This window comes from Rhinichthys klamathensis, unplaced genomic scaffold (assembly GCF_029890125.1).
Source record: "Rhinichthys klamathensis goyatoka isolate OS25496 unplaced genomic scaffold, OSU_Roscu_1.1 h1tg000566l_1, whole genome shotgun sequence".
NCBI classification, from domain to species: domain Eukaryota; kingdom Metazoa; phylum Chordata; class Actinopteri; order Cypriniformes; family Leuciscidae; genus Rhinichthys; species Rhinichthys klamathensis.
In genome coordinates this window covers 77,243-103,235 of record NW_026607032.1, presented here as the reverse complement: position 1 = coordinate 103,235, position 25,993 = coordinate 77,243, and the positions used below count along the sequence as shown (strand labels likewise).

Here is a 25,993-nt window from a genome sequence, read left to right as displayed (position 1 = left end):
TCATTCTGCTGATTTGATGCTCAAGAAACATTTATTTTTGTTATCAATGTTGTATTTTTGTGGAATACTTGATACATTTTTTCAAGTTTCTTTGATTAAATAGAAAGTTAAAAATAACAGAATTTATTTGATTATTTTTGTAACAATTGTTTGACTGTAATGTCACTTTCGAGCAATTTAATGCATGCTTGCACAATACAAGAATAATTGTTGAATAATTAAAAACAATTGTACATGGCCACCTGTCATCATGAAGAGCATCCTATCCTATCTTAACTACATGTGATGCTAGCATGTCGCTAAGCAGGTAACACACAAATATTTGTTTAAAATCATGCCTTTTAAAATAAACTGAACCATGTCATATTTCAGTTTTTCTCAGTCGCTTTGGTACATTTCTTGAATCATCCTTAAGAAACCAGTAAGTGCATTTCTCAAAACAATGCGTACAAACAGCACCACACAATGGATTACCTGCAAAAGCCTGTAACTTGCTCATAATCTTTAGTTCCCTTTCGTAGTCACTTCGAGTTACGTCGAATGACGACGAAATGGGGTTTCGCTTAGAAAGCCTATCAACTTTGAGTATTACAAAACAAGCCAATGGCAAAGAAAAGCCATCTGCGGATTTTGCATAGCGTGACTCCTCCCCACCTCGTGGGTATATAAGGAAGTACGCTGGCAATATGCAGATATGTTTTTGCTTCGGAGCCAATAAGTCCTCTTCACTCCTACAGCCTATTCTCTGACTATCTTCGAGAATCTTCAAGACGAGCAGCTTCCAGTCGGTGTTGGTGCTGGCGTGTTCCAGGGAGTTTCACATTCCTGCCTGCTGAACTGAACAGCGTGTGTGTTTCTCCCTGGGCGCTTCAGCACTGCTGCAAGCTTTTCTCTCACAAAAAGAGCGTGCACACGTCTTTCTAAAGACGATCTGCCCGTATATTTCTGAGTGGGGTAGTCTGATAGATTCAGCTGATGGGCACGAGAGCTGTTTTGACGTGTTTGGGCTTCGATCATGCTCAGACAGCGTTCGTGGATGCGTCACGTTCTCCCAGTGGGAACATGACCATCGCAATGTAACGGTCGAGACTCGATGAGCTCAATAGAGCAAGAGTCCCCACCTGGCTTGGCCGAACCTAAGCACCCCTCCAATGCCTGTAGGTTTTTTATCTACTCCGGTGGCAAAGACCTATAGAGCTGAGGGGCAGGCTGCTGCCTCACTGCATGTTATTGTCATCCTTTTGGGTGCTCAATGACATGCATGAGGGTAGGGCTGATTCAGGGCTCATCCAAGAGCTGCCTGCCGCCACCGACCTCGCTCTACGAGCGACGAAGGTGACCGCACGCTCCCTGGGTCAGGTGATGTCCACATGCGTGGTCAGACATCTCTGGCTTAACCTGGTTGATATGCGCGAGGCTGAGCAAACCCGCTTTCTCAACTCCCCCATATCCCAGGCTGGCCTCTTCGGCGGCGCGCTCGAGGACTCTGCCCAACAGTTCTCGGATGCCCAGAAATAGACTGAGGCAACCAAACATGTTCTGACCCCACTTCCAGCTGCTGCCACCCAGCCGCCGGCTCAGACGCCTCAGTCCGCTTTCCGCCAAACATGCCCTCCTGCGACTTCCGTCCCCTCCCGCCCGGCCCCGGCAGCACCTGTTGACGTCAACGCCAGAGTCTATGCCTGTGGCAGCTTTATCGTTGGCTAGGTGCCTCCAGGTGCTTGGTTCCCCACTGGTGACCCCCACATGTGTATTTCCACTGTACGCCTCTCCGAGCATGTGTCTTTCCCTTTGCAAGCCACCTTGCCTCTCCTGGGGTTGAAACATTCCACCCTGCGGGCTGGACACCCCAGTGTTTCTCCATATGCAGCCCCTCTACATATGTGTATTCTCTAAGTCGTCCTTTAAGCCCCCCGGATAAGAAAACGGATAAGACTGTACTTTATCTGTATGACATACACTCACCTAAAGGATTATTAGGAATGCCTGTTCAATTTCTCATTAATGCAATTATCTAATCAACCAATCACATGGCAGTTGCTTCAATGCATTTAGGGGTGTGGTCCTGATCAAGACAATCTCCTGAACTCCAAACTGAATGTCAGAATGGGACAGAAAGGTGATTTAAGCAATTTTGAGCGTGGCATGGTTGTTGGTGCAAGGTCTGAGTATTTCACAATCTGCTCAGTTACTGGGATTTTCACGCAAAACCATTTCTAGGGTTTACAAATAATGGTGTGAAAAGGGAAAAACATCCAGTATGTGGCAGTCCTGTGGGCAAAAATGCCCTGTTGATGCTAGAGGTCAGAGGAGAATGGGCCGACTGATTCAAGCTGATAGAAGAGCAACTTTGACTGAAATAACCACTCGTTACAACCGAGGTATGTAGCAAAGCATTTGTGAAGCCACAACACGCACAACCTTGAGGCAGATGGGCTACAATAGCAGAAGACCCCACCGGGTACCACTCATCTCCGCTACAAATAGGAAAAAGAGGCTACAATTTGCAAGAGCTCACCAAAATTGGACAGTTGAAGACTGGAAAAATGTTGCCTGGTCTGATGAGTCTCGCTTTCTGTTGAGACATTCAGATGATAGAGTCAGAATTTGGTGTAAACAGAATGAGAACATGGATCCATCATGCCTTGTTACCACTGTGCAGGCTGGTGGTGGTGGTGTAATGGTGTGGGGGATGTTTTCTTGGCACACTTTAGGCCCCTTAGTGCCAATTGGGCATCGTTTAAATGCCACGGCCTACCTGAGCATTGTTTCTGACCATGTCCATCCCTTTATGGCCACCATGTACCCATCCTCTGATGGATACTTCCAGCAGGATAATGCACCATGTCACAAAGCTCAAATCATTTCAAATTGGTTTCTTGAACATGACAATGAGTTCACTGTACTAAAATGGCCCCCACAGTCACCAGATCTCAAGCCAATAGAGCATCTTTGGGATGTGGTGGAACGGGAGCTTCGTGCCCTGGATGTGCATCCCACAAATCTACATCAACTGCAAGATGCTATCCTATCAATATGGGCCAAAATTTCTAAAGAATGCTTTCAGCACCTTGTTGAATCAATGCCATGCAGAATTAAGGCAGTTCTGAAGGCGAAAGGGGGTCAAACACAGTATTAGTATGGTGTTCCTAATAATCCTTTAGGTGAGTGTATATACATTTCAACAGTACAAATTTACGCATTACTCTATGTGGGATAATAATTACAAGAGACTGGTTACACTTTTACTGTTGGTCTGTCAAAGTACAATGTCATTACTATATAAAGAAAGAGACAAGACTACACACACACACATAACAGTATACTAAGTATACTATATACTTACTGTTATAACTATAACAGTAAGTATCCAGCAAGCAATAGCCGTCATTTCAACGTCTCGGTTAAATATAGACCCGATATAGTCCGGCTAGGTGTAACCCACTTTTAGCCAAAATAACATTGAATCTGGTTAAATGTAATTTTTTCCAAAATAACTTGCTAAATGTATGATATTCCATCATGTAAGCAAAGTCAACTGCGATTACAAGGTGTTTGGTTTCATTTCTGACATGTTCTATGTCGAGGCTGTTTGTAGACACGATCTAGCTCGTATATCAGCCGGCTTTTGTAGCCCTCTTATAGTCGAAACTGATTCAAATTCGTTTTAATTAATTGTTGGGCAGGCAACGCACGAGATGGTTGATATCCCATCATGTTCGCATTAGTAATAATATATACAAGGTGCCAGTGTAATTTCATGACATTGTCGATCTGTAGTCACGATTTAGCTCTGAATTGGACGGGCTATGTGCAGTCTGCTTTTAGCCCACCGGCGAGATCGAGGCAATCAGTGTCTACGTTTACGGCTATAGCCAAAATAGTCTTAAAATTGTTTACATGTTTTTCGCCCAAACAGCTTCATGTTTGCTGCCACACATTCATTAAAAAAATCTACGATATTATTTGACTGTCTTTCTTTCATTTTAAATTAAATAAAAATGCAATTACATTTCTCAACCGCTAGATGGCAACGAGACTTGATAGTCTCTTGATAGCGCATTTCCACCATTTTGAAACATTGTAAACGAGTCAGAGCGTTGCATTCAGCAGTCGGTCGAAGAGAAAAAGCAAAAGACATTCCTACTTTTGTCTTGTAAGTATCTGTGTTTTCGTTTTGACATGTGCTAATTTTTAGCTAAATTATTTGTTATGTGTTGTTGCAATCGTGACATTTTAGTGGGTAACAGTGTATTATGGTACATGCACGTGTACTCTAACTCCATGTTTCCATGTGCCCTTAAACTCGAATTATCTGAATCCAAACCTATTATAAAGTGTTATGAAAGCCCCAAATATATATTAGTCTTTTCTTTAGATCATTATGATATGAAAATAGCATTTCCTCACTAAAGCTCTCATCTTTGACAAAGTCCATCATTGATTTGAAATATAATATTGAATTTGTCTGAACAATGGCTTGTTACATACAGAGAGAGCATAAGCTAATAGAGTAGAATAATATTTGTTATTGTACAAGCACAATAAGATGAAGTTTCATTCAAAATGCCCTCATTCAAGTTTGAAATGTTCAAATTAATTTTATAATGCAGCATAAAAATACAAATTATTGGCTGTATAAAACACACAGGTGAATGTATTAGTCCATGCACACTTGAGGTTAAACTCAACAATGCTTTTCTTGTGCAAATTATTTTGTTCTTATTTGGCAGATGCCGTGATGACAGCAAATAACTTTACATCTGAGGCGTTTAAAGACTCCATTTGTCCATTATTTATACATTGTCGTGTTTCTTTAGAAATAAATAATGGACAAATGGAGTCTTTAAACGCCTCAGATGTAAAGTTATTCGCTGTCAAAGTGACGCCAAAATGAATGGGAGTCAATGGAAATGCTAACGGTCGATGGATTACCCCCTTGGTTTTAGCCTAGACCCATATGCACTGTCTATTAGACATAAAAATGTAGTCGTTCAATAAACGTCTAAGTGATGACGTCTATTCTTGGGCTATGGTGAGACGTCTTAGATTTTCACTGACAGCCCAAATTTAGCCTTGTTTTAGCCTAGACGTCTGGGCTGTGTTTTGACGGCTATTAGACGCAAAATTGCTTGCTGGGTATAGTGTTATAGTATAGTGAAGATTGTCTAATTACATACAAACGTTTGATTCTGAGAAATGATTCTCCCAACATTCTGCATCTTGCAACCCGCTATAGGTCATGTTTGAGAACATGGTCCACAACAGTAACCCCTCAGAAACGTGTCTACAGTCTGGCCATTTTCTACCTCTTCCACTGTTTTGCCTCCATACCCTTCCACCATGCATCCTTACTCCTCTTCTTCTTTCTGGCTGTTGACCCTGTCTGTTTCCTTGTTGTTCTTCCATTGTCAGAATTTGTAACACTATACACTGTTGTGTTCTATACAGTATATGCTTGCCGAATGAAGCTTTATGAGATGCAACTCTGAGCTATTTTAGAGAACTGGTTGATCATTGGTTGATCCAGTCCTTTACTTTTCCCTTACATTTCTATTAGAGAAATTCACACAATTTTTTCCACAATTCATAAATTCAGGACACATTTACAAAAAAAAAAAAAGTCTAATAGAAATGTATAAAAAATATGCTTGACAGTTTACGACAACTAGTTCAACCATTCTGCATTTAATGAGTTATGCAAGGAACTAATGCCGAGATGTTTTGAGGGGTAAGACTATTCAACAGAGAACCAGTATAATATATTTTGATCAACATGACATAAGCAATTAATAATGTAGGAAACAGTAGACAATTGAACATATTCAATTGCATGAATGTACCAACGCATTTGCAATTTGTTAAATTTGATCTGCACAAGGGATTAGATGATGTGGAGGTTGAATAAGTAGTTTTGAGAATTTCAGTTGTGATCAGAGAAATCCACCAAAGCGAATGAGAAAAACTGTAATCATTTTCAGTACTTAATACTGAATCATACTTTTATTGTTTACATAAAGCTTTAATTTTGTGAATACACATTTGATCCCTCAAAAAGCTCTATAGATAGGTTACTCACTAGTGTTTTGAGACAGCCAATTAAACCATTACAGTAAGCACACTGTGAAATTTTAATTGTAGATCCCGATCTGATTCTGGTGTGAATTTTCGCACAACACGAATTCACCAATTACTATGTTTCTTGGATGACATTCCCCTCCAGCCACAGGGGATTTATTCACATCTAACCCATGTGACAAACCATCTGGTACTTCTAAATAGCCAATAAATTATGAAGAAATAAATTAGGGTGTAGTGTTCATTGAGAAAGATCATACGGAAGCACAGGCTAAAACTACCTTGATAATAGCATAACACCTCTCTTTAGACTGTCATAAACCATTTTCTGAACCTTCCTAATGAAATGCCTTTTAGAGCAAACATGCCAATGGTCTTAATAAACAGGATCATTTAAATGGCTTTATGAGACATGTTGGCTATCGCTTCTGGTATTAATGTCCAATTAAAAGCAGTTAAAAGACACAGAGGTATTTTACCAGCCATTTTAATAACTCATAAAGACGAGGCAGGTGCAAACGCTAGTCCCCTCAGATGTGCTAAAATACGCTATATGCTATAGCTTGATTGGATGGAATACCAAAACAACATGTCATCAGACCATTCATCAAAGTACACTGCTGACTCCATCGCTGAAACACATGGAGTGAGATTTTGATCTTATTAGAACCATGTGAGCAACCTAGATGCTGGAAACCCTTCAAAATTTGACCCTAGATGCCCTTCAAAATTTGTCAACACAGTAACCTATGCCTAAAAATCAGATCAAAATGTACAGGTTGCAACTCACTTTCTTGGCTTTTTGTTGAGAGTGCCAGTGATGTAATAGCCGGGGTTGCATTTGTAGCGGCAGACAGTACCCACATCATGCCTGCCTCCACGACACTGAGGAACTAGTAGCGTGGCATTGGGTATGGAAGGTGGATCCGGGCACTCAATCTTGCAGTAAGCCTCTGGGTATGACCATAGTCCATCCTCAAGACAAACCAATGTGTCACTTTCTCCTGAAAAACAGATTCTGATAAGAAAACTGCATTAAAATGGAACAATCAGTGTCTTCTCTAAGACCATCAGTAGATAATTGGCCGAGCTCTTTTCGAAAGTCAGTTCTATTATTTCTGGGAGTACGGCTTAATCATAATTTTTTTTAATTAAAATTATTTATTTATTTATTTGTTTGTTTGTTTTTTAGTATGTTTCTGCATTATGTTGCACCACATATATTTTGTGGGTCGCACCTATGACTTTCATTTAGTGTACAAACAATGATAAACAGTGAATTAGTTTTGTTAAAAGATTTTTAAAAGATTATGCTAAATACATTTTTTTCTCTTTTTTATCATTCTTTTATTGAAGTTTTTTAATACGTTATTCTTTATATCTGGACAGTTGTACCACCCTGACATATTTTACATTATGCACACACACAAAAAAATATTTTTAACATATATTTAAGCATGTTTATCATAGAAGAGGTGTATTAAAATTATTTTATGAATAAAAAGCATTATAATGCATAATACATTAATAAATAGGACAAGAATAGGACAAGCTTCACAACGACTCTAATTGAGCTTTGAATTATACCTTTGTGTAGGTCTACATGTTTTCCAGTTATATGAAAAGTCATATATTTAAAAAACATTCTGTTTCTATTAACTCAGAAGAGAAGTATTGCACTACATTTAAACAAAAATGCCTTATGTGCACATGGTCCATTGGCACCTAAGGCCCATGTGATATAGGACTCTCTTATTGTACTATTATTGTAACATATCTAATTATATTTAAAGTTAAAGTTCTAAAGCAAGTTTAATGGTCAAAAAAATATAATTATACCATTGCAAAGCTTTTAAGCTGTCTGCCTACTTTGTAGCCAAGATTAAATTTAGCAATACACCAAAGATGGCTGCAAACTGCGTTTTTCCAACATGCATGAAAAGTTCCAGCTTGCGCTACTCCAAAAAAAAAAAAAAAGGGGGAGGCTCTCACTAAGTCAATAAATCACTGCATTACTGTTGTGTGTTCCAATTAATGTCAAGTCGTGAATAGATTTTAAAAGGTCTCCCAATGGAGCAATACAGCCCATCACTGTAACACACTACAGTACAAGAACATTCCCATCAAGACCAATAAGCATAGCTACTCAGTGATGCAATGTTCTGGACCTTCCAGTGAAGCCACTGTCCACAGACTGCACCACTCCCTGCCAAAGAAATAATTTGGACCGATTCATCAAAGGCCTGCATTTAAAACAAATAGTGAAAGTGTGAGGACCTCGACCCCTGAGTTACCTTAATTGCCCTAGCAGAGCTCCTGCTACCCATGAAGGGGCGAGAGGGCCAGGTGCCACCCTGCTCTACACTGCCTGAAATTAGCTCTCTGGGGGCTTCAGTAGTATGGGATGAAATGCACTCTTGTTCTCGCCTACTTGCATGTTTCCTATCTTCACCTGTGTGCTGTTCTACTGCAGCTCAGGATTACTTTCCTATTTACACAGCCATGAAAGAGGGCTGGAACCACAGCCAGACCGATGCAAAGTTCCTGAATCAGTACAAGAGCAACACTGACACACAAATGAGTATATTGTATGCATATATAAGCACACACAAACAACAACAAAAAATCTAAATATTTAGCTTTTTAGTGTTTAAAAAAAAAGAAATGAAAAAAATCTAGGTGATGACTGATTGGGGTTTTCTTAACACATGCAGATCTTTGACTATCATTGTGGCTTCTCATGATCTGTATCATGTACAGCTTTAAAATCACTATTTGCCTCTAAATGAGAGAACATCATGCAGCATTAAGATGTTTCATTTTTGTTTACTATATACATAAATACCATTTTACACATTAACCATAATAGCTGTGACAATCAACAAACACATCAATATTTTAAAAAGACCTCTGAATACCACATCATGCTAAAAAAGAGATGCAATCAACGATAGTATAAAATGAAAAGAGAAAACATCAAAAAAATAATAATCCTTAAGAATAATAAAGAATAATAAAAAATAATATCATATCATATTATATCTTATGTAACACTTTACAATAAAGTTTCGTTTGTTAACATTAGTCAATGTATTAACTAACATGAACTAACAATGAGCAATACATTTATTATATTTATTAATCTTTGTTAACATTAGTTAAAAAAATTCAGCTGTTCATTGTTTGTTTGTTAGTTCACAGTGCATTAACAAACACAACTTTTGATTTTAATAATGTATTAGTAAATGTTTAACATTAAAATAGATTAATGAATGCTGTAGAAGTACAGTTCATTATTAGTTCATGTTAACTAATGTAGTTTACTAATGTTTACTAGTATCATATAATATATCATATCATGCCATGTAACCATGTAATTTATACATGCAGCAATGCATGCTGGGAATATGAAAGTAACACTGTAAGTAGGACAGTAGGACAGGACAGGACAGGACAGGACATCATGCAGCATAAAGATGTTTCATTTTTGTGGTGGACTTTCTGACAGGACAGGACAGGACAGGACAGGACAGTACAGGATAGGTTAAAATATGATATGATATGATATGACTTGCTGGCCTAATTACTAGTTGTGAGTTAAAAGGACCTTAGGAATGCTCATAAGCACAATTAATAGTTGTATTTGTTTCCAGTGTACAAGAAACACACAAGAAAGGTTCATGTCATCCGCAAATCTACTGTTATTGACTTACAGTCTTATTATTTTAGAAAGAAAGGAAGCCTCAGAAGACATGCACTGAATGTAAGTGGGTCCAAAAACCCTCAGGTCTCACATTATAGCCTAGTTCCCATCCTCACCTTGCAGGATTGCCGGGGCGTTACAGGAAAAGCTGCACTGCTTGCCGAATGTGGTGCCCCAGGGACATAAGAAGGAGGCAAAGTAGACATGTGACTGAGGGGGTGGGCCGCAGTCCACTGGCTGACAGCCCACTTCACGGTCCCAAACTCCATGCACACAAAACAGCTCCACTTCCGTCTGAAGACAGGACAAAACAGACAGAAATACAACCACTTGTAAAGTCGTTGTTTATGACAGGTTCATTAGACAACATGACACAGCATTTTAGATAATTTGATGAGAAATGTTGACTTTGGAATCTCTGCAATGTGAGCACAATTTGAGACAATGACAATGTGCAATCTGAATAGATTGAAAGACGTGCATTCCTGCTCTCCACAATAATTTAATCACCTTAACAGGAGCATGATGATTTGGAAAATGTATAGGTCACAAGACATGTGAAAAACTTTTTACAAGAAAAGTAGGCCACGACCTTCCTTTTAATGTTTGCAAACTGTTTCTTAATCCAAAAAAGTCAAGCTATTGAATAAACACTGTCTATATCTAATATCACCCCGAATTATCTTTGTTTGGACATGCATATATATAAATGAGCCTCCAGTTATGGTGGACTTTCTGAATAAGGTGTTTACATCACCCGATTAAGCCAATATTCCTAGAAATCTGAATAAGACAGCTGGCATTTGGCTGCATTAATCAAAATTTTGGGTCATGGAAACGTCTCGGTTACGTCGAGATGACGACGAAATGGGGGTTTCGCTTAGAAGCCTATCACCTTTGAGTGTTAAAAAATGAGCCAATGGCAAAGAAATGCCATGGGTCCGCGGAATTTACATAGCGTAACTCCGCCCCACCTCGTGGGTATATAAGGAAGAACGCTGGCAGAATGCAGACATGTTTCCCTGCTGAGGAGCCAAGACTGAGCTCGGAGTTCCAGCGTCTCGTCCAGGAGCCACACGTGGAGGTTCCAAAGATCGGGTCGAGGGTGCCATAGAGTGCCCCGTCCCTGAGAAAGGAGGTCCCTCCTCAGAGGAATTGGCCAGGGAGGTCCTGTCGCGAGGAGTAGGAGTTCGGAGAACCAGGTCCGGGTGGGCCAGTGGGGCACAACCAAAATGACCTGCTCCTCGTCCTCCCTGATCTTGCAGAGGGTCTGTGCAAGAAGGCTCACTGAGGGAAATGCATACGGAGGCCCTGCGCCAGTGCATTCGTGCCTAGCGTGCCCTCAGTCAGGGAATAAAACAGGCTGCAATGGGAAGAGTCGTGGGAGGCAAACAGATCTACCTGAGCGTCCCCGAACTGTTCCCAAATCAGCTGAATCGACTGGGGATGGAGTCGCCATTCGCCGGAGAGGGGCTGAATCCGTGAGAGCTCGTGGGCTGCACAGTTCAGGTTTCCTTGAATGTAAATAGCACAAAGCGACCTCAGATGCTTCTGACTCCATAAGAGGAGGTGGCGAGCGAGTTGCGACATACGGCGGGAGCGTAGACCACCCTGATGGTTGATGTACACTACTGTTGCGGTATTGTCTGAACGGACTAGTACGTGCTGGTCCTTGAGCAATGCATGGAAGCTGTGCAGAGCCAATCGTACTGCCAGCAACTCGGAACCCCCAGGAGCCTCTGAAATAGTTTCAGTGGAACCGCACTCTTGCTCTGGATTTGACGCAGGCAAGTCAGCCGTGACTGCGCACGCTTGCTCGTAAGCTGCGCAGACATGGCGACCGAGTCGATTTCCATACCGAAAAAAGAGATCCTCTGCACGGGGCAAAGTTTGCTCTTCTCCCAGTTGACCCGAAGGCCCAGACGAGCTAGGTGCCGAAGCACTAGGTCCCTGTATTCACAAACCTGGTCTCGAGAGTTAGCTAGGATTAGCCAGTCGCCGAGATAGTTCAGGACGCGAACCCCGTGTAGCCGAAGCGGCACAAGGGCTGCCTCGACGACCTTCGTAAAGACGCGAGGAGACAGGGCTAGCCCGAAGGGGAGAACCGCATACTGATATGCCTTCCCCTCCAAAGCAAACCGAAGAAACGGTCTGTGTCGAGGAAGAATGGAGACAAAGTAGGCGTCCTTCAGGTCGATCGCTGTAAACCAATCCATTGGCTGAACACATTAAAAAATGCGTTTGGCCGTGAGCATTCTGAACGGAAGCCTGTGAAGGGATCGGTTCAAAACGCGCAGGTCCAGGATTGGCCGTAACCCACCGGATTTCTTCGGTACAATGAATTAGGGGCTGTAGAACCTGGACTTCATTTCGGCTGGAGGGACAATCTCGACCGCACCTTTCGCCAACAAGGTTGCGACTTCCACACGCATGACAGGGGCATAGCCACCGACCATAGTGTAGCAGACTCCCCGGAAGCGGGGAGGAGATCGTGCGAACTGAATCGCATAGCCGAGCCTGATGGTCCTGGCAACCCAGCGGGACAGGTTGGGAAGCTGAAGCCAGGTTCCCAAAAACTGTACCAGCGGGGTCATGGGGACCACAGACGTACCCTCGGTGAGACAGCAAGGCGGTATGACTGGCTCGGACTGGGGAGGCATAGTCTCGCGTAGCCAGACCTTCAGACTGACGGCTGAAGGTCTGGAATTCATAGCAGCTTTCTTTGGCCAAGGCCCGCCCATAAGGCCATTTGACCGACATGTAAAATAACCAATTACAGTTCGTTTCGTTCAGCGTCACGTTTCGGTGCGTGGAAATGTCCCCACAACAACAGACCGGCGTGCAACAAGTCAGTCAGCATAGAAAATCAAAGAAGGAGAAGAAAACTTCAAGAGTCTATGCCGTGAACCTCGCATACTTTTGAGAATCCTACGTTTAGCTGATCTTGATAAATGCTCATTGTCACTCATGTAAACACAACAGTTTTTCTTCCGCAATCACACGTCTGCACTTTGTTTCCCGGCGGACCGAAAATAAACGCGACACTCGCAACCCCCGGAAATCCGATAAAATTCAACCAATCAGATGACGACTTCGACATTCCTGAAGTGTTTCCAGTTAAGTGTACCATATGCATCAGACGTTTAGCCAACGTTCCGTGGGCGTGACGTCTGAGGCTGAGACTAGGGGAGGCATAGCGTCCCAGTGTGGAAGCATAGACTGCGTCCTGAAAGAGGAGACCAGGGAAGGACGTGCGTTCCACTGGGGTCTCGTCTGACAGGGGTCTGGCGATAGAGGGGGACACGAGTGGCGAGGCTCGTAAGCGGTGCGCACTGTCATCCGAGAACTCTGTGACAGAGGGGAACGAGAGTGGTGAGGCTCGTAAGCGGCACACACTGTCATCCGCGCACTCTGGGGGCTCAGAGATGGGGGTGTTAGTTCTGTCCTTAGCCGCATAAGGGTGCCACTGACCGTCCGCCCAGCGGCAAGGAGAAATTCTCCCCCGCCCCTCCACCAGGGGAAGGAGTGGCCCTGCTACCACCTCCTTGGCAGAACTGTAGGCCATCTCTGAGCTGTCCGCATCAGAAAGCGGACTGGGGCGCCTTCCTGCGACCTCCTCCCCGGCACGGCATGGTAAAGGCTGCTGCTGGGGCCGAGCGGGAGGGATGGAAGTTGCAGGGGGGCGCCCTCGGCGGCGAACAGACTGAGTGAACTGAGCCGGCGGCTGGGTGGAGGCAGCAGCTGGCCACCGGGGCAGTATGTGCTTAACAGCCTCAGTCTGTCTCTGGCCGGCCGAGAACTTTTGGGCGAAGTCCTCGACCGCGCCGCCGAAAAGGCCTGCCTGGGATATAGGGGAGTCGAGGAGACGTGTCCGCTCAGCATCCCGCATATCGGCCAGGTTAAGCCAGAGGTGTCTTTCCTGGACCACAGCTGTGGACATCACCTGACCAAGGTAGCGTGCGGTCACTTTCGTCGCACGGAGAGCAAGGTCGGTGGCGGCGCGCAGCTAATCAAAGAGCTCTTGGTCAGCTCTGGCCTCGTGCATGTCCTTGAGCATCCTGGCCTGGTAGATCTGGAGGATGGCCATGGCATGCAGTGAGGCGGCGGCCTGCCCCGCAGCTCTGTAGGAATTCGCCACCAAGGTAGACGAAAACCTACAGGCTTTGGAGGGATGCTTTGGGTCACCACGCCACATCGAAGCACTCTGCGGACACAGTTGCATCGCAACAGAGCGTTCGACAGGGGGAACCCCAGTGTACCCTTTCACCCCGGCCTCATCAAGGGCAGAGAAGGCGAAGGAGGTCGCAGAGCGATCACGGGAAGACAACGGGGGCTTCCAGGAGCTCGTGAACTCCTCATGCACTTCCGGGAAGAAAGGAACTGGGGGGGTGCGCCGACGAGAGTCAGCGCGTGCAGCCCCGAAGGACCAATCATCCAACCGCGAGCGTTCAGGAGAGGGTGGAGAGTACCACGCTAACCCGACACTCGCGGCGGCCTGGGAAAGCATAGCTGTTAGTTCCGGGTCGGACTCGGACAATGCCGCGACCCCGGGGGGCGGCAGCACATCCGAATCCTCATCCACAGAAAATTCCAGCTCTCCTCGTGATGCGGCGATCGACATCGCCTTATCATCTGGAGCACCGAATGAGACACGAGGCACATCCGAAGGCGGCCCCGCGGCTGCACTCGATGTGCTCGCGGGTTGCTGCGCTGGTGAGGGGGGTGTGGCCCGAGGAAGCATCGTCGGGGCAGAGTTCCACACCATAACCCTCAGATCACCATGGCCAACCAGCCGAAGTACCAGCTCTCGAGGAGGGGGTAGAAAGGGGTGTGGCAGAGGGGACTCTACCTTTAATAAGGTCACAGAGTCTCGATCTTAGCGCAGCGATGGTCATGTTCCCGCAGTGAGAACATGACTCATCCATGAAAGCTGCCTTTGCGTGTTCTAAGCCCCAAAACACGCAAGACAACGATCATGCCCATCAGATAATGAGACGGAACGACCGCACCCAGAAATACACGGGCGAAACATCTTGAAAAAGACGTGCCTGTGCAAGCTCTTTTGTGAAAGGACGTTCAGCAGCCTGTGCTGAAGCGGCCAGTGAGAAACACACACGCTGGATGCAGACCACTGCACAGATCAGCAGGCAGGAATGTGAAACTCGCTGGAAATCGCCTTTGCACCAACACAGACTGGAGAGCTGCTCGTCTCATAGGATACTCGATGACACTCAGAGAGAATTCAGGCTGTAGGAGTGAAGAGGACCTCTTGGCTCCGAAGCAGAAACATGTCTGCATTCTGCCAGCGTTCTTCCTTATATACCCACGAGGTGGGGCGGAGTTACGCTATGCAAATTATGCAGACCCATGGCATTTCTTTGCCTTTGGCTCGTTTTTTAACACTTGAAGGGGATAGGCTTCTAAGCAAAACCCCCATTTCGTTGTCATTTCGACGTAACTCGAAGTGACTACGAAAGGGAACAGTGGTTTAGCAGTGGAAGGTTTAGTGAAGCTGAAGCTGGAAACTGGAAAATTACTAATCCAATTAATATCAGAATATTCTTGTGCATGTCATGTCTTGTGCATCTCTTCTCTGCAGAAAACGTCTCAATTTGTTCTCATATAATCTTACTGCTATTTAGGAGAAACTAGACATCAAAGAGACCTCATTTGTTGAGAGAGAGAGAAATAGGCAGTTAACAATTCTTGTACACACTTGATGAGAAGGAAGGCCCTGGCCATGGAGAACAGTGAGCGTATAGCCACGATGACAAGAAACAGAGCAGTGTTTAGAGTCTAACACTGGAGTACAGCGGATTGAAGCGTGTTCGATGCTCAGAGGGCTGCATGACTCGGTACTGCACAGCCTACGCACACATCTGAGTGAGAAAAACACATATTAAGCTTGATTATTATTGGCAGACATAGACAGAAATCATTTCCATTGTCAAACATGAAGGATTTTTCTATTTTTACTTGTGTATGATGTATCTGTCTATTATGTCTCTGTGATGTATTATATCTTCTACTTTGTACCCTACCATTCAAACTTTTGGGGCGAGTAAGATTTTTTTTATTTATTTTTTTATTTTTTATAAAGTAATACTTTTATTAAGCAACGATGCATTGCACTGATCAAAACTGACAGTAAAAACATTTATAATGTTACAAAAGATTTCTATTTCAAATAAATGCTGTTCTTTTTAACTTTCTATTCATAAAATAATCTTTAAAAAAATGTATCCTGGTTTCAACAAGAAATAGGGAGCAGCACAACTGTTTTCAACATTGACAATAATAAGAAATGCTACTTGAGCACAAAATCAAAAAATTCAAATGATTTCTGAAGGATCGTGTGACTACTTGAGTAATGGCTGCTGAAAATTTAGCTTTGCCATCACAAGAATAAATAACATGTAAAACAAAATATTAAAATAGAAAACAGCTATTTAATATTTTTGATCAAACACCTGCAACTTTGGTAAGCATAAGAGACTTCTTTCAAAAACATTAAAAAAAAATCTTGCCGACCCCAAACATTTGAACAGTAGTGAATATGTTGTGTAAACGTGTAAGTATGTATTTGTGCTTGTAAGTCGTGGGAGACCCCACCCTCAGCGCACCCGGTCAGGGCAAAGGCGCTGAAGTGACAAGATGTACGCAATGCAACCGCCAGCACCGCCACTTGAGAGGAGGAGAAGTTCAGCTGCACTGATGAAGTCTGGTAGAACGGCACATTCAGGTTATGAGTCACATTCACCACTAGGGGGTTACGCTGACATGACAGCTCGTACAAACCTGTGGACAAGCACAGACAACATGTAAAAGTCACACAAATACTATAATGCAAAGATTACAAACTTTCCCAAACAAATTATAGATATTATGAGTGTTACCAAGCATGTGATTTTTTCCAGTGGTGTCACACAGTTCAATGGTCACTGTTTTCCTGCAATTTTCCCCATGCCAACTACCATCATAGGCGAGGTAGATAATAACAGAGGCTGCCACACCAGGTCGCTCAAATCCTACCTGCAAAAACAATGTATCAGTTTCAGTCATGCTTATATATTCAGAGGATATATGCCTCCTTGGCTAACATCATTTATTAACAGTGTGAGTGGGCATGGATGGCACATAGAAATATTAAAATATTAATATAAAATACAGAATAATTCGGAACATGCACTACCGTTTCAAAGTTTGCGTTGGTAAGATTTTTTATTGTTTTGGAAAGAAGTCTCTTATGGTTACTAAGCCTGCATTTATTTGATCAAAATACAGTAAAAACAGTAATATTGTGAAATTTTATTACAATTTAAAACTGTTTTCTGTTTTACTATATTTTAAATTGTAATGTATTCTTATGATGGTAAAGGTGAATTTCAATGTCACATGGTCCTTCAGAAATCATTCTAATATGCTGATTTTGGTGCTTATTATATTATTTTTCTTATTATCAGAGATTAAAACAGTTGTGCTGCTTAAAGTCTGCATGAAACAGAGTTGTGATTGTCTTTTCTTCCCTATTGTGATGTATATCCGAGTGAACATGATAAAATGTAGGGCAGGACATTGGGAATTGATTGGGTCATTTGATTGTTGTTGCTTGATATCGCTGCCTTCTCATGTGAGTGACAGGTTGTCTCACACACGTGTCAAGAGAAGAGATGTTGCTGCAAGGAGGAGGGGACGTTATTTTGATTAAAAATTACGAGGGCACATGAATTAAAAGTTATATATACTGTATAAGTGCATGCCATGGATAAATCATTTATAATAAACAGTGCAATTCTCCATCAAAAATAAGAATTGTCCATTTTCATTTCATGGGGACTTTAATGATTTTGTCGAACCCCTTGTAATTTTTTTAGGATTCTTTGATAAATAGAAAGAAAAGCATTTATTTGTAACATAAATCTGTTGTAACATTATAAAAGTCTTTACTGTCACTTTTAATTATTTTAACACAAAAACCGCCAGCGGGTAAAATTTACCCATGCACTCGACAACAGTTTTGATATGGTTTAAAAAAAAAAGTGTCCTGTTGTTTTATGTTCAAGGCTATTTTAAGCAGGCTACATTAATCACTGAATATAGGCTAAACCAGCCGCCAATGACGACAAGAATTAGAAGGAAATAAATACATATTTGGGTGGTGTAAAATGATCCATTGTGACTAAAATTGATTAGCGCTATCTTAGTGGGTGAAAGGTGTTGCCTAGTAGCATTGAATGTTAAAACATAAGCGGCGCGAAAATGACAATGCAAAAATAAAGGCATTATATAGGTCAATTTGACCTGCTGGCACTTATAGGTATACATGCCCCGTTTTAATCTGGTTATATCAACAACAAAAAATTGACAACAGGGGATCGTAAATAACACAATTTTTAGTAAAAGTCAATGACTGGGAGACTTGGAAGTTTATTGAAAATCAGAGGTGTAAAGTCCAGGTTCAGAAAGTAAAAGTCCTCCTCAGTATTTTGTTCCAATCACCTGGATTTGTTAATTAACACAGTTTTTCAGCAAGGAGATAGAACTAATTAGTGAAATCAGCTGGCTGAGTTAATGGGTGGAATAAACATATGGCAGGACTTTTACTTTCTGACCCCTGGACTTTACACCTCTGTTAAAAATATATGTACATTTGAAAAACAGCCATGGGAAAATTTAACCCCGTGGTTCTAGTGTTAATGCATCATTGCAGAGTAAAAGTACTAATTTATTAAATATATATATATATATATATATATATATTCTTTATATATATAGTTCTAGGGCCACTATTGTTCTCGTTGTACCTTCTCCCTCTCGGAAACATTTAAAAAAACATTTGTTTTTTATGCGGATGACTCGCAAATATATTTACCCTTGAGACGAAACGCAAATAGTTCCTTGACCCCCCTACTTGAATGTCTAAAGGATATTAAAGCCTGGATGTCTGTTAATTTTTTTTTTTTATTAAACGAAGAAAAAACTGAGGTCATTGTGTTTGGACCAAGTCGGGTTTGTGGTTCTCCTAGATCTATTGAGCCCTCTGATTTTTCTGATTTTATTGACTCTCTTTTAAACTGTGAATCTCTATCTGATGATCTGGATGACAACGTTTCTGTGCTGAATTCTGTACTGTTGTCTGGCCTGGACACGCTGGCTCCCTTGAAATCACGATCTGTTTCTTTTGCACGCTCCGCTCCATGGTACAATGATGATCTGCATGCTATGAAGACTTTGTGTCGCAAAATGGAGCGTAGATGGCGCATATCAGGTTTAACTCTACATCACCAGGCCTGGAAAGACAGCTTACTCAAATATAAGGCTGAAATTGTGTCAGCTAGATCTGTTTATCTTTCTCAGATAATTGTCAGCAATCAGAGAAACCCTAAAAAACTTTTTCACTCAATCAAGCTGCTTAAAGATCACAGCCTCTCTAATGTTCCTGCTTCAACTCACCTTTGTAATATGTTTTTGGAGTTTTTAGCACCAAAATTGACAATATACGTAACCACATTGTTGCCACTCATACCGTTGCTGCCTCCTCCTCAAATACTTTTGCATTTTCTGGTGTCTCTCTCTCTAACTTTGCAATTCATGACTCCCAGTCTCTGTGTAATATGGTTTCAAAACTGAAAGCCTCAACTTCAAGAGTTGATCCGATACCATCTTGTCTTTTTGAATCATGTTTTGATTCCCTCTCTCCTGTTGTTTTGAGAATTATCAATAACTCTCTGTGTAATGTAGTTGTGCCAGCAGCACTTAAAATTGCTGCTGTCACCCCTGTACCAAAAACTAACAACATGGACTTTGATAATCTGAATAATTTTCGTCCCATCTCTAATCTTCCATTCCTCGCCAAAATTTTAAAAGAAACAGTGGCTTCTCAACTACTTTCTCATCTCTCCTCTAATGATCTTTTTGAGCCACTTCAGTCTGGATTTCGGAAACTGCACAGCACTGAGACAGCGCTGATCAAAGTGACTAATGATTTGTTAATGGTATCTGATTCTGGCCGTCTATCTATACTTATTCTTCTTGATCTTAGTGCCGCTTTTGACACTATAGATCACTATTTTAATCAACCGCTTAGAGACCATCTTTGGAGTTTCTGATTCTGCATTAGAGTGGTTTAAGTCCTACCTCTCTGGTCGCAAGCAGTTTGTTGTGATGGGTGATTGCAAATCTGAGCTCGGTGTGGTGCACTCTGGGGTTCCCCAGGGATCAGTTTTGGGCCCGTTACTTTTTAGTATTTACATTTTTCCATTTGGCCAACTTTTAAGAACACTTGGTCTTAACTTTCACTTTTATGCCGATGACACTTATGCCGATCTATATACATTCAAAACCTGATGTCAATATGCCTGTGTCTTTTCTTTCTCAATGTTTTACTGAGAAATGGATGTCTGAAAATGTTCTCTGTCTAAACAGTGCTAAGACAGAAGTGATGCTTATTGGTTCACCTCATCAGTTGCGTAAAGCAGAGTCCATAACCTTAAGTGTGGATGACTCTGCTTTGAAATTGCAAACTAAACTAAAAAATCTGGGGGTGATATTTGACGCCAATTTATGTTCGTAACACAGTCAAAACATCATTTTTTTCATCTCAGAAACATTGCCAAATTACGCTCTATGTTGACCTTCTCTGTGGCTGAAAAGTTAATCAAAACTTTTGTTTTTTTCACGTATTGATTATTGTAATGCATTGCTGGCTGGGGTTTCTAAAGCTACCCTAAGTAAATTACAGTTGGTACAAAATTCGGCTGCTAGGGTTCTGACTGGGACCAGTGCAAGGGAGCACATTACACCAATCCTGGAAAAATTGCACTGGCTTCCTGTTAGTTTTCGTATTGATTTTAAAATTCTCATGCTCACCTATAAGGCCTTGAATAACTTGGCCCCTCAATATTTGTATGAGCTCTTAACCCCCTACACTCCTACACGTGCTTTACGATCTTCTGAAGCTGGTCTTTTAACTGTCCAAACAACACGGCTAAAAACTATGGGTGATCGGGCTTTTTCTTCTTTGGCTCCTAAATTGTGGAATTCCCTGCCCTCTGAGTTTAGGAATGCAGAATCCCTTAGAGTTTTTAAATCGTCCCTTAAAACTTACTTTTTTAGGATGGCTTTTATGTGATTCGTGTGATTGCTGTGTTTGTTATTATATCGGCCTTCTATTTGTATTGCTTGTTTAGTTTTTACTGCCTAGACTGTTGTGTATCTTTCTAATTTCATTATTTTTATGTAAAGTGCTTTGAGAATGCTACTTTTAAAGGCACTATATAAAATAAAGTTTATTATTATTATTATTATCTAAAATTAAACCTGTATTATCTTTTGACCTTTTTAAACGCGTAATTCATGCTTTTATTTCGACCAGATTGGACTATTGTAATGCACTTTACCAGGGACGTGCACAGGAATTTTGAGGGGCAGTTGCTCTGACCTGAAAAAAGGGCACCCCCCCCCCCCCCCCCCCCCCCCCAATATTATTGTTTATTGTTTATTATTATTATTATAAAAAATTTTTTTTCAAGAAATAATCTGGATTGAATGGAAAAACTTGCTTGTAATAAAATAAATAAATAAAAACGCTTAGATTTCGGGAAAAAATACAATCCTTTTTTAACCTTTTGGCTTCCCATACATTCAGTTGTGCTTCTTGCTCGTATTCAGTTCTGATGGTAGGCTACGGGCAACTACGCATGATTTGTAGTATGATTGCGTAAAGGGAACAGGAATTCCGGTAGGGAACAGAATCGACTGCTAAACCCAGTGCCGATCCTGACCTCCCCCTCGGGCCCTAAGCAAAATTCTGCTAAGGGGCCCTCTACCTGACCTGTGACGCCGTGAGCTATGTAAACCATTTGCCATTGCCACACAGTCACACCTGACACTTCAGTGCTCCCATACAATCCTCCCTCCTTTAAACAAAACAGTCAAAGAATAAGTACAAGAATATAGAACAGAATGAGGTTCAAACAAACAATATTTATTGAATTATTGAAGAAAATAATAAATTATAACCCTGAGCTTTGGCTTTTGGGATTAACTTTGGTTCTCTCTACAGCCTGGGTATTTTCGGCATCAGTATGATTTTTTTATTATTATTATGCATGTTGAAGCAATTCTTGATTTATGGTTATTATTTACTGAGGGATGTGCATCCATATTGACCAGTATGTCCAGCTAATCAACATTTTAAATTCAATATAGCCTATAAATCAACAGTCAATCAATGTCAAATTGTCAATACATTGCTTTCTATCTTGCATAATTAGTGCAGTTGTTTAGAGACTAGATAATCAGTGTCTTGTTTTATAATGTGTACTTTGATTGGGAGTGCCATCATTCACGTGCATGTATTGTACAGTATGTCTGGTCTCCACATATTTTTGCTTGAAAAATGCGAGTTTCATTTCGTGCACGCGCATATGAACGCATGATAACACACGCGACACAGTTATGTTTTCCAAGCTGAAGTAAACAAACACCGTTGCACTTTGTCGTTTATCAAAAACAAACGTAATAAATAATTGTATTTTACTCTCACTTTTGTCAGGCACAAAGTGATGCAAGAGATGCATTGCCTGCCCAGCTAGGTTAGCAAGACCGAAAAACATCAAACTTTGCTGACATCAAACTTAGACAGGAGAGAACTCAAGTTTACCTGATTGTTGTTCCCGCAATTCACTCTCATGTTTTTTTTCTTCTTTCTCTTTTCGTGACCAGAAGGATAGTTTCACTTCATTTTGTCATGGATGTTGTACACATTATTTGACGCGCTATGACACGAGATGGAGGCGGGGCCTTAAGTAATTTGCGGGGTCTTACGTGCAGTCTATGGTCAGGTGCAGCGCAGCAGCCACGTAAACAGTTGAGCTGAGTGCCTGAATGGAAGTGAATGAGGCTTTGCGATTTTTTTTTATTTTTTATCTAGGCCTACGTGAAATTCTGCATCCATTGTACGATTTTTTTATTTATTTTTTTCTCGGAAGGGCAACCTGAGTCGAGAAGGGCATATGGGCAGTTGCCCGGGCAACCTGAGCAACCCCCCTGTGCACGTCCCTGCTCTTTACATCGGCTTGAACCAAACCTCCCTTTCACGCCTACAGTTGGTCCAAAATGCAGCTGCTCGTCTCTTAACAGGGACCCGGAAACACGAACATATTACCCCCATTTTGGCTTCACTTCACTGGCTCCCTGTACATTTTAGAATACAATTTAAAATTTTGATGTTGGTTTTTAAGTCATTAAATGGGATGGCACCTCAGTACATCTCTAAGCTCTTGCATACCCACACCCCGTCAAGGTCGCTGAGGTCTGGTGATCAGCTGCGGCTGAACGTGCCCAGGACCAGGCTAAAGACCAGAGGCGACCGCTCTTTCTCAGCAGTTTCCCCCAAACTGTGGAATGATTTACCTCCACATATTAAAGTGGCACCCACCCTCCACACTTTTAAATCTCGTTTGAAAACATATTTTTATTCTCTGGCTTTTGATTCACCATGTACCTTTAGCCAGACAGACTGATCCTGAGTATAATAGCTGTTCAGATGGGCAGTACAGGGCCTCCATGCATCATGAGCCACTACTTCATTTATGTCAAAATACTGCGACTTGCACATCTGATAAGGAAAGCAAAAAAAGAAATGTAAAATATATATGATTTCATTCAGAACAATCATAAGGTTAATTTGTAACAAGTGGTTTGAAATGATGTTCAATAGGGTCAATAGGGGTAAACAAAGGACTTAGCTTGAAGGACAATATTTGTGTACCTGAGTGAGCACAGGCTCCCCGGTGACCCTAGAGGCAGGGCATCTCTGGTCCTGATGTGAGCCTGAGGCGGTGGATGCCCACTGATCAGTGAACCCCTGGGGAGTGAAAAAGCCACAGTCTTGGATGCTGGAACCTCTTTCAAACTCCTCGCACACTCCATCCCCTTCAAACACGTAGCACAAGCTCGGCTGACCTGAAAGAGACAGAAAAAGTAAGAGAGAGTGAACACAAACTCATCATTAGTAACAAGTAATGACTCCACTGCCAAGTTGTAATTGTGTTTTCATAGCAAGTCAGTGAGAATATGCTTCACTTGTGTGCGAATTGAAAATAAAAGTAACGTGATTCCACTCAGACGATTAAATAAACAATCAAGACGTCGCATTGAAATGTGTGGATGATGTCATTACATTTGAATGAGTTATGACAGAAGTGCACGTGGAGGTAAAAGGAGAATTAGCATGTCATTAAAGTGAATTCGTTAGAGGGGCACGTGTGAATGACATCAGAGTCTTGCATGAGCTCTTGTCTGAGAATGCTGCAAGGTAAAAGGAAGATGACTCATTGGTGGGAACAGCTTATCAAAGACAAGGGGCTCAAAAGGGTTCTAACAACAAATTAAAAACACAAGATTTTGATTGGCCGCCACTGCTGCAGAACAGCTGACCTAACCCACATGCCAATGCCAAAGGATTTACTCCTAAGCTGTGTTGATCTTTGCTCCCCAAATACGCTCGTGGAGATAATATATGAGAGCTCCTAATGTGGCATTAGAGTAAATATCGCAAAAAAAAGCCATTCCTGAATGCCCTAAATCCACAAAAATGTGGTTACAAGCTACTATGAAAACATTGGGATGTTTGAGGCATGTGAGTCGCTGCTGTGTCTATGGTCATGTTTGAATTAGACACTTCTCATGCTTCACGCTCACAGAAAAATGCACTTTCAGTCACGAAAACAACATTGACTAAATTGGTGAACAATTAGTTTTTTCCCCTGAGTCTTACTGGATTGTCTCACTCTCACTCCAGTACATTATGTAAAAATGGCATACAGTTAGATGATATAATTGTTGTGAAGATCAATTGCAGCCTACAACATGAACTTGCACTACTTTTGAACATTTCCAATAGTGTGATGACATAAAACTATGAAAATATTGACTAAGAACATCTTCATTATAAGAAATAGCACAAGTTGTGTTGCAGTAAATGACCTAAAATCCAGTTTGGACTGGATACTTTGAAGTCTGGATTTAATCTTTGAATTTCTCGCCAAATATATTGCGTAAAGATTCATACCGAATGATCAGACATCACAGATTCTGCTGTCAAGGAAATTACTCATAATTCACATTGGGAAAGTGTTTTTTCTACTTTTTCTTTTTTGGTCAGCCTTGAAATAAAAACAACAGTGATTTCTCAATAATCCACACCTCATTAACATGAGAGGAAAGGTTTTTTTTAATTGATCTTAGATTTTAATTCACATATTCATATACACATACTGTATACTGTATACAGGATATTGAATATTATATGATGCCCCTTAACAACATCAACAAAATCATTAAGGATTTCTGTATTTTGCTATATAATATCCAACAATACACTAAATATTGTTTGCTTGTACAGTTTCTGATCTACAGATTATACATGTACAGATTATATATAAAGATGTTGGCCATATTAAAAGAGTAACGATTCTGTGCATCTGATGACAGATAGTCTAGTGTTATAAGAATGGATTCAGGAATTTGACATTTTGATTTTTTGGAATAGCTGCAAAAATAAAGACAGCCACATTTGAAGACCTCCACATTTTCTCCTTAAAGCTGCCGTCTGCAACATTTTTTGATCATATTTAGTGAAATCGACACTATAATCCGACAGAACAACATAAATAAAGTGGTTTTAGAAAAAAACCTGAGCTTCTAACTCCACCTGGAGCGTGTTATTTGTTTTGCAAAAATCCCACAGCTCCCGGATCATCGGGTCCAATCAACGCAGGGGGGGTGTGAGATCTGACTGTCAATCACAGATTGGGCACACGCCACCCCTCGCGCACGTTACAATCACATGCACACGCCTGAAGTTCTGGGAAGTTCGCGCAGTAACGAAGAGTGATGGCGGAAAATCAAGTAAGCTCATTTAGAGTATAAATGACGTTAGCAATTGCAATCTATCGGTAGATTAGCCAGGACAGCATACCTCCAAATAATCCATGGTGTTGATGGATGCTGATGAGACGGGCGCGTTCACTGAAAATCTGGTGCACACGCACTGACGAGCATGAACTCGGTGTGAGGGTATTCATTGATAGTGGGGGAGGGCCATGAGAGTTGTAAACATTCAAAATTTTGCCTAAGTCCACTCAATCTGCCAGACTTGCCGACTGCAGCTTTAATTCAGTCTGAGAGAGAAAAACAGTAGCAGAA

The 25,993-nt window shown here is 41.6% G+C and overlaps 1 protein-coding gene across 1 annotated transcript in view; it reads right to left on the bottom strand.

Moving 5' to 3' along the window:
- The window catches only part of pappa2 (pappalysin 2), a 105,173-nt gene that overhangs the window by 26,167 nt on the left and 53,013 nt on the right, over positions 1-25,993 (bottom strand). Inside the window, exons 11-17 of the mRNA XM_056239474.1 lie at positions 23,556-23,749; positions 23,289-23,402; positions 16,678-16,813; positions 16,405-16,579; positions 15,498-15,660; positions 9,898-10,075; positions 6,869-7,082 (exon numbers count right to left, since the gene is read on the bottom strand). Of these exons, the coding sequence (XP_056095449.1) occupies positions 6,869-7,082; positions 9,898-10,075; positions 15,498-15,660; positions 16,405-16,579; positions 16,678-16,813; positions 23,289-23,402; positions 23,556-23,749 (1,174 nt within the window). The remainder of the gene's footprint in view (positions 1-6,868; positions 7,083-9,897; positions 10,076-15,497; positions 15,661-16,404; positions 16,580-16,677; positions 16,814-23,288; positions 23,403-23,555; positions 23,750-25,993) is intronic.